The sequence below is a fragment of the Saimiri boliviensis genome, chromosome 1 (genome assembly GCF_048565385.1).
Source record: "Saimiri boliviensis isolate mSaiBol1 chromosome 1, mSaiBol1.pri, whole genome shotgun sequence".
In the NCBI taxonomy this organism is placed as follows: domain Eukaryota; kingdom Metazoa; phylum Chordata; class Mammalia; order Primates; family Cebidae; genus Saimiri; species Saimiri boliviensis.
Window position 1 is genome coordinate 294,268,988 of NC_133449.1, and position 15,531 is coordinate 294,284,518.

At 40.5% G+C, this 15,531-nt stretch overlaps 1 protein-coding gene across 1 annotated transcript in view; it reads right to left on the reverse strand.

Annotated features, from left to right (window-relative positions):
- The window catches only part of ADCY2 (adenylate cyclase 2), a 445,240-nt gene that overhangs the window by 131,023 nt on the left and 298,686 nt on the right, over positions 1 to 15,531 (reverse strand). The window contains exons 5-7 of the mRNA XM_003932504.4: positions 10,937 to 11,085; positions 6,292 to 6,403; positions 3,453 to 3,580 (exon numbers count right to left, since the gene is read on the reverse strand). Of these exons, the coding sequence (XP_003932553.2) occupies positions 3,453 to 3,580; positions 6,292 to 6,403; positions 10,937 to 11,085 (389 nt within the window). The remainder of the gene's footprint in view (positions 1 to 3,452; positions 3,581 to 6,291; positions 6,404 to 10,936; positions 11,086 to 15,531) is intronic.

Genomic DNA, 15,531 nt, shown 5'->3' on the forward strand with positions numbered 1-15,531 from the left:
TCAGTAGAAACGGGGTTTCATCATGCTGGCCAGGCTGGTCTCAAACTCCTGTCCTCAGGTGATCCATCCGCCTTGGCCTCCCAAAGTGCTAGGATTATAGGCATGTGCCACCACGCCCAACCCAAAATAACATTCTTATTGATCACCTTGTCTACCATACATGAAACAAACAGAGGAAGAATGTGGGATCCTGTGGTCCACAGGTGGCAGGTAACACGGATGCAAAGCCATTGCCTGACTTGAGGACCGAGGTGAGGGATCAGCAAGAATTGGGAGAGGTCCCGCAAACCTGTTGACATTACTGAGATTCTGCACACATAAGATATTACTGATGGATCAATGATGAAAAAATAAATAAAATATTCCACCTACAGGGGAATATTATGCTGTCTTCAAAAGTAATGCAGTGCTGACACATGCTACCACAGAAATGAACCTTGACAACACTAGGCTGAGTGACAGGAGCCAAACACAAAAGGACAGATATATGATGCCACTTACATGAAATATCCAGAATAGGAAAAATCGTAGAGACAGAAAGTAGACTAGAGATGACCGAGGGCTGGGGAAGGGGTAATGGGGAGTTACTGCTTCATGGGTACAGAGTTTTTGTCTGGGGTGATGAAAGGTTCTGGAAGCTGACAGTAGTGATAGTTATCAAACATTTTGAAAATACTCAATATCACTGAACATAACTATACATTTTTATGTATGCTGTATCACTGTATATTTTTATGCATCATTGTAAATTTTTATATACACATGAGATAATTCAAAGGGTAAGATTTATGGTATACATATTTTATCACAGTAAAAAATGTAATAGTATTTTTGATGAACTGGTGACAGGCCAGTGAATGTAATGTAAGGATTATTTCTCCTAAGAGATCTTCAAGACATTGGAGTGACTTAAACATTATGGAACTGGAACACAGTGGATTCAAAAGCAGAAACAAGGCTTTGGTAAATGGGTGGACTCTTTAATCCAGTGTGTTATTAATGCACATAATTTTGCCCTTCATAAGACTCTTCCACAACTACTTGAAAAGGAAATCAAGGAAAACACTTCCCTCCACAGAACTCATTTCTCCTTATGTTTGAAACCAACATTGAGGTTGTCACCAGAGGCAGGTTACAAATTTTAAAAATACTCCTAGTTCCACTGATTGGATTCACTTACATCTAGATTCATAGACTTATAGGTAGTTATTTACTTTTGAAAAAAAGTTAAAAAATAGTTTCCATGCATCGGAGAATATACATAATGGACTTACAGGAAGACGCAATTGTGGCTGTTTCTCACATGATGCATTTTGTGTAGGAAACTGGGTTCACACTAACCACTCTTCCCATACCAACTCTCTCATCGACTTCATTTCCCTCCCTCCCGTTCCTGATCTGCCCGACAAAAGCATGCAGGAGTTTGCTACTGAGCTAGTGAACTTGGAACATGCAGGTGTCTCCATTTCATTGGCTGAGGTGGTCTCTGTGGTGAAGGCAGGCATTAATCTTCCCAAGACCATTCTGGGAAAGCTACCTGTTAACATTTTAGTCACTTCAGCATGTGACTAACAGTGACAACAGGACATGTTGTCTCCTCACATAAAGCCCTTTCTACTTTAATCCTGAGACAACAAATGAGAATATCAAGCTCATAATTCTAACTCTGTTCAGATTTTTTTAAAAAAATGTTGAGGATAAGGTCAAATTATTTGACAAAAATGGACAATCAAAAACCCAATAAGGTCCAATATTCCAATCATGCAGTCAGCAAACAGGCTTTATTATTTATAAGAATATTCTGGCTTCTACAAAGGGCATTACTAAATAAGGTACTGTTGCCAGGTGTGGTGGCTCAAGCCTGTAATCCCAGCACTTTGGGAGGCCCAGGAAGGCAGATCATGAGGTCAGGAGTTCAAGACCAGCCTCATCAATATGGTGAAACCCTGTCTCTACCAAAAATAAAAAAACTAGCTGGCCATAGTGGCATACACCAGTAGTAACAGATACTCGGGAGGCTGAGGCAGGAGAATTGCTTGAACCCAGGAGAGGTGGAAGTTGCAGTGAGCTGAGATTGCACTACTGTACACCAGCCTGGGGAATAGAGAGAGACTCTGCCTCAGGAAAAAAAAAAAAAAAAAAAAAAAAAAAAAAAAAAAAAAAAAGGGAGAAAGCTCTGCTAATAAAATTGTGGTGCTGGTAATAAAATTACCTTTTTACCCTATATTTTTACCTTGTACCAGTCGATGATAATGACATCATTATTCTATGTAAGCAGATCTTCTCTGGAATCACAGTGAAAAAATTATAGATTCAATGCAAAAATTATATGTTACCAATACAAATTGAAATTAAATTCACAGAGCTATGCATTTTTGACTAGAAGAAATTCTTTCATATTGGATTTTTAAAGTAACTGCAGTCTGGTTGTAAAACCCACCTCTTCCCTTACCATGTGTGTGGAGCCATTGAATTTGTCAGAAATTGTGCATACTTTTACCTTAAGATCACAGAAGACACTCAACATTAAAAAAAAAAACACACACTTTTGACTCTGGGCACAGTGGCTCATGCCTATAATCCCAGCACTTTGGGAGGCTGAGGCGGGCAGATCACAAGTTCAGGAGTTCAAGACTAGCCAATACGGTGAAACCCCGTCTCTACCCAAAATGCAAAAATTAGCCGGGCTTGGTGGCGGGTGCCTGTAGTCCCAGCTAGTTGGGAGGCTGAGGCAGGAGAATCACTTGAACCTGGGAGGCGGAGGTTGCAGTGAGCCCAGATTGCACCACTGAACTCTAGCGTGAGTGACAGAGCAAGATTCTACCTCAAAAACAAAAACAAAAACAAAAACAAAAACAAAAAAAACAAACTTTTGAAATGAAACTGTCCTGTCTTACTGATTTCCTACTCAGGATTACTATAACTAAGGCTCATAGCAGCAATACTAGGCTGAATCAGGCAGCTCATACCTACAATGCCAACAGTTTGGGAGGCCAAGGCAAGCAGATTATTTGGGCCTAGGAGTTCAAGACCAGCCTGGGCAACACAGGGAGACCTTGTCTCTACAAAAAAATAGAAAAATTAGCTGACGTGTTGCTGCTTGCCTGTGGTCCAAGCAACTTGGGAGGTTGAGGTGGTAGGTTTACTTTGGGCTCAGGAGGAGGTAGAGGCTGCATGCAGTGAGCTATGATCATGTCACTGCACTCCAGCCTGGGTGACAGAGCATGACCTTATCTCAAAAACAAACAAACAAAAATAATACTAAATAATGAAGTCTTATTTTCCACTGTGTTATTCACATGCCAATAAATGGGTTTCTGCACAACTATATTTAAATGCACGATAATGTATTTAATGCCAGTAGGCAGACCAACAGAAACAGTCACAGGTGAGATTTACAACTCCAAATTGTTAGACAGTTGAAAAAAATGCTTACTAAGCAGTCCACTTACTTTATGGCTTCACACATGTCCAGTCCCATTTTCACACAGTTCTTGGCATGGTTAGGGAGAGATATAGGAAGTCCAGATACACAGTAGTAGCAGTCTCCTAAAATTTTAATTCTCATGCATTCATTCTCCTGGAAGAACAAATTACCAAATTTCAGTTGCATTAAGCACTTGCAAAATGGTCTAGGTTTACCTAATATCATCAAGTGCCAGCTCTGCTCACGACATTCCAGGGACGTCTGGAGAGGGCAGTGAGAACCGGTTGGGCTTCACTTCATTACCCAACCAGAATGAGCTGCCCTCCCCTATGTGCCAATTTCCAAAGTGGGATAAATAAGGAAAAGGGAAAATATGGGAAATAAGAGAGAATGTTCTGGAATGATTTATACGTCATAAAAGCAAAGAAGGATGGGGATGGGGCCAATCCCTTTAGACTGAGCAGCTCCAAACATTGATAGTGAAATAAACATTCTATGAAGATCTGAGTCTTTCAGAGAAGAAGATGATGACCAGCATTCTGTAGGAATTAGAATCTCAAGTCCTTCCTGACTGTCCTTATAGTTTTTTTCAAGTATTGTAAAGCCAAAGCAGATTCTTACCTGCAGATATGTGGCTTCTGATAGACATTGCCATACCTAATAAGCTATCATTCAACAGAGCCAAATAATTTACACTCAATTCTCATCTCTGGCTCAACTGTTTCAATGTAAAATTTGACTAACTCATTATCTTTCTGGGCTAAGTTTTATATTTATATTTTAATATTTAGATTAACTGCATTCATACATGTCAATCCTATATTTGTTTCTAAACTTTTGATCCAGCTTCCAGACTCTTCAGTAAAATAAAAGAAAAATAAAAACAAAAATAATGTACCAAACACGGGCATTTTTTTCTCTAACACAAACACAGGCTTATGTATAAACTGAACAAATTTGAAACAATCAAGTGAACACACCTTCTTAAGCATGTGTTATGTTTGCTGACTATTTTGCCTGTTTCTTTCCCTGTCTGATAGTGTACAAACAGGACATATTTTCATAGGCATCTACAGCACTACAGAGGATGTGCTTAGTAATTCCTGATGACAATATCATAAATAAGGAAAAGGCAAACAATTACATATTAATCAAACTTCCCTCCCATACTTCCTAAAAAGATATTCTGAGACTAGAAAACATGAGTTAGAGTGAATGGCAATGCTTTTGGGTTATTTAGTGTAAAGTTACATGCTTTACATAAAAAATTCTCAGTGCATTGGAGCATTTGTTTTCTGACAATAATCCCCATTATTGAACTGTGAACCATGAACTCATGTCGAAGGCACACTGCCCCTCTGACCAATGATGGATAAACCAAGGGATGGATAGTCAGCTAAGGCTGTAAACTCCTCTGTTCCAGTGATTATAGGAAGTCATGTCAAGTACTTCTTTCATGGGTAATGAATTGTGTCCTTCCAAATTCGCATGTCAAAGTCAGTCCTGATACCTGTGAATGTGAACCTACTTGGCAGTAGGGCTGTCACAGATGTAATTAGTCAAGAGGAGATAGAACTGGAGTTGGGTGCGGGCGGGGGGGCGGGGGGCTTATCCTCTAAGAACAGTCATTTGAACACTGAGATAGGCACCTAGAGGAGAGAATGTCATCTGAACATTGGAGTGATGTTGCTCCCAGCCAAGATCGAAACGTTTCTTTCTAATGTGAACAGGTAGTCCAGCAAAAATGACCTTTTATTAATTCAAACTTTTAAGACATCATTTAGGTTTCAACCTTTCTTCTCCTATAAATGAACACCCATAGAACTCACCCCCTTCACTCTGGCTTGGTAAAGGAAGGAAGCAGAGCTGTGCTTTTACTAATGTTTTAAAATCCCCAGCAAGAGCTGTCAAGGTCAGTGGAACTGCAGAAGGTGGCAAACTTGGGGAGTTTGACCTAAGAATGGCCATTCTAACATCTGCAATCCAGATTTCTTCCTAAGAGACTCGACTGGAATGTGCTGTCTTTTAAAAGTGATCTAAATAACACAATGAATTGGTCCTATTTAGGACCAATTCTTCCATACATAAACCACTGATATTACCAGGCAAAATGAAGCACTTTTTTTTTGTTGGGAACAATTCGAAGAGAGAATTAGGCCAACCAGAAACATTTAACAAGAAGCGCAGGGCTTGCAGGAAGCAACATTTTGTCACTGATATTGCCACCAGCAACTGTGGCAGTTCTAAAAAGTAATAGGGTCTAGTGTGGTTTCAGATGGTTTCACGTCATTTCCTATCTGTGAAATTTCCCATGGAAGAGCATATGAGTGGAAGGCACTGAACTTCCATCTCTGTTTAAGAGGCACAAGAATCAAAGGATAAAAATGAGACAAGAGTCAGTAAAGGTTTTGCATGGAAGGTACACATTCTATTTCAGGGGCTCTTCCAGGGTTCTGCTTAACAATAGGAAGAGAGGATGCTGGCAACTGGAGGAGTGGAAAGGGTCATATCAGATCCTGGACATGGAAATGCCTAAGAAAGCACCTTAAAATAGTACCACAAACAGGGATTTGCAAGTGGGAGCTCACTGCCTGGAATGTATTTATTATATGTGTGCTGAATTATACATAGGGGGAAGTTTTAAAATAGATAAAAACATGATAATGATATGCCATGGCATTTTTCAACCCTGAGACAGGTTTGAGTCTCATCAAACATCAATGGCAAAGAAATCAAGCAACTTTTACAAACAATCTTCCTAAAGGATGCTTTCATGAAAAAGTAAACTATTGATAGGTGGATGAAGAAAAACAAAGCCAGGAGTTTAGAAATCTTCAACGTGGAAGGGAATCTATAATACTCACCTTTGCAATTTGATCAAATTTTCCGAAGAGCTCATTCAGCATGTGGACTAGTTCTCCTGGGGAGCAGTCACTTGCCAGCCGGGTAAAGCCAACGATATCAGCATATAAGATGCTGTAGGGAGAAAGGAGGTATGGAGACAGAGTTTTCCAGATTATACATATATATATATATATATATATATATATATATATATGTATTTTTTTAAAGAAAGTAATGATAATTTTTCCACTAAAATCATGTAATTTTGTTTACACTTTATATTTTCATGAGAAAGATGTAATTTTCCTGGATAGAGAATATATAAACATTTTTAAAACTTGTTCATTTAAACATTTTTTAAGGTTAAACTTTTGTAGTTAAGATGGGAATGAAGCAGAAAAAATAATTAAAAAAAAACAAATTCTGTTTATATTGAGTCAAGGAAGAAATGGGAATAATAATCCTCTTTTTTAAAAAGATTACTTAAACGATTCTGGAGTCCTTCCCATCTGCCAGGATGAAGCAGGCATGGAATATTTTCCTAAAGTTCAGAATTAAGCTGGGACAATGTATTGAACAAATGTGGACATCGACAGATGTCCAATTATAAATCGTAAAAAGGGTTACAAAGGAAAACGAGAGAGTGTTATGAGAGAGAAGAGCAGGGGCAGATTAGAAAGTGAGGAGTCTGGGAAGGTCACTGCTAGGAGATGACAGAGCAGCTTCCCTTCATGGGATGTACTCACTAGTGAAGATGTGTGTGAAGTTCCTTAGTGCTTTTTACATGTTTAAAATAGAAGAACACAGAACCCTGTGTGCACTGCAACTTTTCCTACACAATAACATGTTTCTGATTCATATCAAAGCCTTATAAAGAAAACTACATTTTTGCTGATGGTTTGAGATTCACAGAGTGAATACCTATGACTGAAGATGTACCATGGAGCAAAAATAACTACCATTTCACAGCTATTAGGAAGGTTCTTATAAAACATAAAAATAATGGTTGTGGGTGAGAACCTGGAGAAATAGGAATAAGCGTGCCTTGCTGGTGGGAGGGTAAAATGATGCAGCCACCATGAAAAACAATATGGTCGGTCCTCAAAAAAGTTAAACAAAATACCATATGATTCGGCAGTGCCACTTCTAGGTATATATCCAAAGAACTGAAACCAGGAACTTGAACAGATATTTGCACACGAATGTTCATAGCTGTAGTACTCACAACGGCCAAAAGATGGAAACAAACCAAATGCCCACCGCAGACGGATGAATAAACGGAATGTGGTCTATCCATACAATGAATATCAGGCAGCCTTCAAGAGAAATGAAATCCCGACATGTGCTGCAACTCCTGAAAACCTTATACTAAGTAAAATAAGCCAGATGCAACAGAGCAAATGCTGTGAGATTCTACATACATGGGGCATACAGTGTAGTCACACCATAGGGACAGAAACTGGAATGCTGGTTGCCCAGAGCCTGGGGAGGGGGGTGTGGAGTTGTTGCTTAATGGGTTTGGAGCTTTAGTTTGGGATGAAGAAAGAGTTCTGGAGATGGAGAATAGTAGAATACTGATGGTTGCAGAACAACATAGGTGTTTGTGATCCAACCAAACTGTGCATTTAAAAACAATTGCATTTGTAAATGTCATGCTATGCATATTTTACAACAATAAAAAATACAAAAAGGGGCACCAGTCAGCAGGGCGACAGCCAGAGCAGGGCAGGACTCTGCTGTTGGCCATACTCTGCTCCTTGCACTAAGCCCAGGATGTCTGGCTGCACCTTGGGTGAAATACTTGCTCCTCCATTGATGGACACGAGCTGTGGAAACCTCTGATGGGTACAGGAAAATCAGGGCTTCTAGGGCAGCTCTACCTCCACTATGTTCAGATGATCCCCTAAAAATCATCCCTATTTCCTTATGCTAACCTATAGTGGCAGGGATCACAGTGCTGAGCCATTGTCCAAGAGAAAGGATGAACAATGCTCACTCAGAGAAAGAGTACCTGATTGAAAGCAGTATCGGGAGGCAGCATGTGTGGATGGACAGTTAACTCCACTTCCTTCTTGTTCACACCAGCCGCAGTGCTTCCTGTGCTCAAAACTTACAGTGAACAAAGCAGCTCTGAGATAGGCTGCCTGTAGATACCTTAAGGTGGCCCAGGGGTTATTTGGCAGCAAAGGAATTTAAACAGTAAGTAGGCAATTGTGATGCAAAGTGCAAAGAAGCAAAGCATCATGGTAGAGAAAGAACAGTGCACTTATGGGACTATAGAGGAAGGAAGCCCCACCTGGAGTCTGACCATATTGCCACTTTAGAAAGATCACCTCTACTGTGGCAACCTGGAAGCTGGCAGGCCAGTTAGAACTACATCCTCGGAACCCTGGAGAGCCCCAGTGAAGGTCTATAATGTGGTGAAATAGAAGTGCATACATGTGGGAGATAGGATGAAGAATGAACTAGGTTTGTTACTAATTTGATGTTGTACGGAGGTTGTCTGGGAGAGGAAAGTATTGAAAATGAAGACTGATTTCTGGTTAAGCAATGGAGTTCAGAAATCTAGGTCTGTGCAAATCAAAAAAGTGTGTAGGGTAAGATGACTAGTCCAACTTTGGTTGTGTTGTGCTTGATGGTGGTGCATTAGATACACATTAAGTAGATGAATATGGAAAGCTGTGGTTGAGGCCTGTGTGTGGGCATCATTTAGATGAGAATTAAAGTCCTGGAAGAGGATTGTAGAGAAACAGAGAGGAGGTAAGGGAAAGCCCACAACATACTCTCATTTACAGGAGGGGCTTGATTTAGGGTAAAAGAAATGAACAAAACAGACTGTCAGGAGAAAACTAAGGGAATATAATGCCATGAAATCAAGGGATAGGAAAATTCCTTAACTGGGAGGACAAGGCCAAGGGGTCAGATACACTTGAGCGATTAAAAAGTGACTTAAAAATATTTCCCAAGATCGGAGGGGCAATGCTGAACTTCGGACATTTAAGGCTAGAAAGAGCCATTAATAGCATAATACACTTAGTCAGATAACTGAATGTTTCTTCTATAATTGTATAGGCAAAATGCTCACAAGCCCGAAGGCAAGCCAGTATTTTAAATAATTTTACTCCTTAACATGTATGAACTTTCTTTAAATGTATTTAGTTTTTACTATCGTGTATCCAATTGTGCTTCCTACTCATACACAAATGTGTTTCTGTTACCTCCTTCCTGATAAGAGTTTCCTATATCACACTGACATCTGTGTATGCTTGAGTCTTACATAGCTTTTCTAAAATCTGATGTCAAATGAGATTTGCCCTAGCAATGTCCTTAAATTACAGATAAGTTTGTTTCTTATTAACAAGCTTCAAACAACTCAGACCCGAAGCAGTCTGGCTCTTCCAAAAACTCTAACGACTAAGCTAAGACCATCAAAACAACAAGTGAGGTCAGATACACGCACAGGTTACTTATGGAGATAACTCAGTGTTAGGGTTTGGATTTGTGTCCCCCGGGTTGGAGTAGGAGCCTGGGAGGTGATTGGGTCAGAGGGGCAGCTTTTTCTCTTGCTGTTCTCATGATAGTGAGTTCTCACGAGATGAGAGCTGGGTTTTGAAAGTGTGTGGCACCTTCCTCCTCCTTTCTTTCTCCTTCTCTGGCCATTGAAGACATGCCTGCTTCCTTTCACCTTCGGCCATGATTATAAGTTTCCTGAGGCTTCCAGAGCCATGCTTCCTGTACAGCCTGCAGAACTGTGAGTCAATCAAACCTCTTTTCTTTATAAATTTCCCAGTCTCAGGTAGTTTTTTATAGCATTGTGAGAATGGACAAATACACCCAGCTAGAATGGAAAGCAGCGTATTAACACATGGAGTGGATGAAAGAACAAACCCCCAAAAGAAGTGGTCCTGGGAATGGGAGGGGCACAAAGATTGGTGTTGGTCTGGGTGGGCCTCACTCTGCTGTGGCTGGGAGACAGGGGTAGGAGAGAAATGGGAGTGAGGATCCCCTCCAGCCTGAAGTGAGTCCCTCTCACTATTCCTCTCTAGAACTCATGCGAGACAGAGGCCCCACACCAATCTCCTTCCCTACTACAATCCCAATATGAAAACATGTTAGTTTTCTAGGCACTGTAGTTCCCAGAATGACTCCCTGGGAAGTAGGTATGCCAACCTCAGAAAGGCAGTAACTTTGACAATAAATTAACTGAGGTATGCATCGGTGTCCTGTGAAACTCATCATGCTGATGGCTTCATGGAGGCCCTGCTCCTGCAAAGTCCATTTGGACGACTCAGTTTTTGTGCCTGGAGATCGCTCAGGCTCTCCCTCCAGTCTTACTGTAATCTGATCACCGGGTTTCCAGAATGAAAACCCCGCTGTCCCCCTCACTCCTTTCTGTGATGGATGCTTGGCCACAGAAGCCAGGGCTGTGAAGGACAACTCAATCCAGTACAGTAAACAACACCTTATTTTCTCATCTTAGTGTGAAGACCCTGAGGGGCAGCAGCAGGTGAGTGGGGTGGCAGAATCTTGGTGATTTGTCCCCCTGCAAAGGATCCACTGTCACAAAGAAGAGATGGCGATGTGAGGTGTGAGATCTCAGGCAAAACGTCCCCAGTCAGGCAAACAGACTCCCAGACCAGCCAAAGAGCAAGCCCAGCACCCTACCTCACATTGGTATGCCGCTTCACATACAGGTTGTGGAAGTTATTTGTGTTCTCCATCTGACCCGCCTTGGGACCCTGCAGCCTCTGAATGATCTCTGCTTTCATCTCCATAGCGATGTGGGCCGGCAGCAGGGAGAGCAGAAGCCGCTCCTGGACAAGGCGGGGAAGGAGGAACAAACATCTCTCAGACAACTCGGGCGAAGACAAAATAACACTGGAGACGGGATAATCCTCCCCAGCTTATCCTCCCCACCATGGAAAGTGCAAAGGCAACAGGAGGCACAGTACGTGCCCATGGGAGGACCTCAGTAGATGTTTTTCCATGTACTGGTATAACTGAGCATTGATCATTCATTCATTCATTCATTCACTCATTTATTCAGAAAGTATCTATCTTTGACCAATAAATGCCATGTCCTTTGAACAGCACTAATGCAAATTAAAGAAGAATGCAGGGGCTTCTCTGCCTCAGTTGCACTTATGTTTCCTAAGAGTCAGGCATGAAGCTTGACTTCCTACTGATTTGTAGGAAGGCCAGTTTGGGGATTCTTTCTGACAAGCTAAAATGCAGATTCTTGAAATACACATTGGGAGTGAAAAGAGATTTTCTAAGGTCAGACTGTATTATTATATTATTTATTATTTATTGAATTCTAAGTGTGTGTTCTTCAGGATGGAGAATAAAGGAAAGAAAAGTTATTTCCCCAAAGATTTTTAAAAATCTATTTTGATTTTAAAGTAGCAAAGTGGAAATAGTATTAAAATTTCAGAAACCAGTGGTCAGTGTAAGATTAGAAAACACTCATTTTTGCCTGCTTGTTCATTTCTGAGATAAAATACTAGCTTTAATGCACTTAAGAAAGACAGCTGATATTCCACATTTCTTTAATGAGATAGTCAAATACTTTCAAAGATTTCATTTCCTCTACGATAAGCACATAATCCTCTTTAGTAATTCTAAGCCATTATAAAAGTGGAGTCAGAAATGTTAGCTTCTGTAAAATGTCACATAAGAAACTACAGGTGGAACACAAGGAAATGATAACATAAAAGCTTTATGTGTATTTTTGGTCTTTAAATTCAGTAAACCCAGGAAACAATAAATATTAGTATACAATATTGTATTCATTTTAGCATAAAGTTATTTTATTAGAATAGCATTTTCTCATTCTCCTCAATGAAATGAAAATACATAATGTTTTTTGGAGGAAAAGGCTAACAGAAGGGTAATCTTCAGGACATCTATCCATCCTGGAGTATTTTAATGTTAATCCATTGAAGAAAACATCATATGCTTTAGCTGTCGTAAAGTTTAACAACTTATATTCAATGTTTATAAACAAATATTTGTTCAATGAAACACTTTATCACATCTTTATCTATCACATTGTCTCTCTCTCTCTCTTTTTTTTTTCTTGTCAAGCTGATGAGAGATAGGGGTAGAGGGGAAGCTAGAATTTGCTTCTGGATTCACAGAGCCAGGTGTCAATCTCTTTGGTTCACTTCTAGCATGTGTCATTTTGGTGGCTGTTGGAAACTTCCACTGAGAGAGCTGAGGGTAGGTCAGGAGTGCATTCTGATGCAGATGGGATGATCCTCCCCCCGCTACCCCGCTCAACGCCCCCATGAAAAGACAAGTGCAAATGCAACAGGGGACATAGTATGTGCCCATGAGGGGACCTCAGTGGATGGTAGCTAGTGTTTCTCCATGTACAGGCATAACTGAGCATTCATCATTCATTCATTCATTCATTCACTTCTTCAGAAAGTGTCCATCTTTGACCAATAAATGTCATGCCCTTTGAAAAACACTATGTAAACTAAAGAAGAATGCAGGGGCGCCTCTGCTTCAGTTGCCCTTCTGTTTCTCAAGAGTCAGGCATGATGCTTCTTCCAAACACCAGCCTGTCCTTCTAGTCTCATCTGACAGCAAGTGCACTGTGTGTTGAAGCCTTGGTTATGAATGATATGACACCAGAGACCCTGTCGCATTCTTCTTTGATTTACCATTAGTGTTTTGGAAAGGGCATGGCCTAATCCCACTCTCATCTCAGAGCCCACTTGAAAAAAAAAACAGGGGGTTTGTTTTCAGGTAATGGCGCTTCAATTGCTAGCTTTCATCATCTTGATATGAAGAACTACTCCATCATCTACTCATATTTGGCTACTCATCCCCAAAATGCATAAACTTGCCACTTGTCTTCAATTTCTCTAAGCTTTGGCATCTGTGACTCATGAGATAGTGGGACCTTTGGGAAATTCTAAAGGTAATCAAACTCACGGTGCGCCCATGAAAGTGTTTAGCAGATGGAAGTTGTCCTATAAGTGTTTAGCAGACTGAGTTCTGCTAGTATTGCCTCCACTGAATTCCGTTTCTCTAGGTCCTGAGTGTACACTACAGCAAAGTACTCTGGTGATGGTCATTTCCTCTTCTTTCTGTTTATTGATTAATATAAGGAATAACTGGGTGTGAAGCCAAAATATGACATACAAAGGAGTTATAATGTCCAAAGTCTATTCACACAAACAGAGGAAGCTGGTGAGGAAAGTGTGAAATTTCCATCCACAAAAATCAGGACATCTGCTCGGGCATGGTGGCTCACACCTGTAATTCCAGTACTTTGGGAGGTCAAGGCAGGCAGATCAACCGAGGTCAGGAGTTCAAGACCAGCCTAGCCAATATGGTAAAACCCTATCTTTACTAAAGATAAAAAAATTAGTTGGGCATGGTGGCAGGCACCTGTAATCCCAGCTACTTAGGAGGCTGAGGCAGGAAAATCACCTGGACCCGGATGTGGAGGTTACAGGGAACTGAGATTGCGCCACTGCACTCGAGCCTGGGCAACAGAACAAGACTCCACCTCAAAAAAAAAAAAATTCAGGAGACCTGTCTGGTCATATTCTCAGACATGAACAGAGGAGTCCCTGCTGAGAGAAGGGAGTCATGTTGCTTTGAGGCTTCCCATTGAATCTGTCATGATCAAAGCAAGTAGAGGTTGAAAATAAATGTTAACTTCTAAAGCACTGAAAAGGAATATTCACATGTAGACTATAAATAATTATGGGTCTGGATCTAGGCTATCTATTTAGAAATCCTAATAGAATCTGTGCATCTACAGAGATGTCTTAAGATTGGCTTAATTAGGTAAAAACCCATTTTGTACTCTTTCTGATGGCTGATGAGTCAAGGGCTAAGACAAAATGAAATGCACTAAGCCACAGGTGCTCAGTGTACATAACTCTCCGTTAGTGAGCTTATGATGATAACCTGTGTGTACATGGATTCAATACCAATACCATCTTCCACTGAACTTAAAACAATCAGTCAACTTTCCTAGTGTTTAAATGAGTTTCTAGCTATGCTTCTTATAGCTAAGCCTGTCAATATCCTACTCATATTCCTTGCTTGGGGATCACCGTAGATTGTTCCTTTCTGAATGTATGATTTCCTGTGTGTCTGCAAATGAAGAGGTAGTTGATGAATAAATACTGCAGCTTTTTCATCAACATCCCTTAATAGGAAATCTGAGCATGGTCTGCACATCCCTCAGAGAGTCTCAGGAAAAACTGAGCCCTGTTTCCACCACTGGCTCATTTCATTAACTGATCTCCCTCTTTGGAGTGAGCCGATCTCATGATCTCACGCTGTCACCGTGTTAAAGAGAACCACTTCCTACATAAATGACTATACCCAGACCTTTGTCTTAGGGTCTGCTTGTGGTAAATCTAACAGACATTTCCAAGCTTCATCTCTCTTCCTCCTGTAATTCTGCAATAAGATTATGCTAAACCCCAAATCACACAGAGCTGATCCTTCCTGAAAGATACAGATTCTGTGATCAAAAAAAGAGAATCAAATATAGTAATCCTTTCCCACACCCAGAGCCTCATTTAACAACCAAATGTAAGTTAAAAATCTTTATTTTAGACCCAAATGTAGAAGGATGACTGACTTTTAATAGGCAGTTTAAAAAATATAGAAAGTAAACTTCATATGTTGTACAAAACAAGAATTTTTTCTTTTGTTGGAAGTGTTAAAGAATCCATGTGAATTTAGGCTGAAATGAAGATGTTGGTAACTGCTAAACAACCAAATAAAAGAAGTTGAGGCTTCCTTCCTGACCCCCACCCCCCATCATTCAATGCTGGCACCACTGGTTGATGGTAGATAGTGCAGCACGTGGCAACACCTTAGGGTCCATGCTCCGAGTGTGCACCTGCCCTCTAGGTGATCACCGTGCTGGGCAATTGAATGAGTTTCCGAAAAAAGCCTGAGCTCAAAAGTGGTGAAGCAAGACTCTTTTAAATTTGTCTTTCTCCTCTTTAAAAATGTTCTGATCTGAAGGAAAAGCCCGCTACTATGGTGCACATGATAAATTTCAACCGAATTTGTAATCCGACAATGTTAATACTTCCATTAACATTTTAGCTTTTTACGAATGTAGCTGTGTGCCCTGACAAATTATCTGAAAGCAACACACACACTTAAGTGCTTAATATGCTGGGTATAACTTAGCTACATTATTTTCCCAAATTAGCTGGACTAATTCCTTAAGGATACTTTTGGAAAATCAAGTTGTCATTAAACTGATTGAG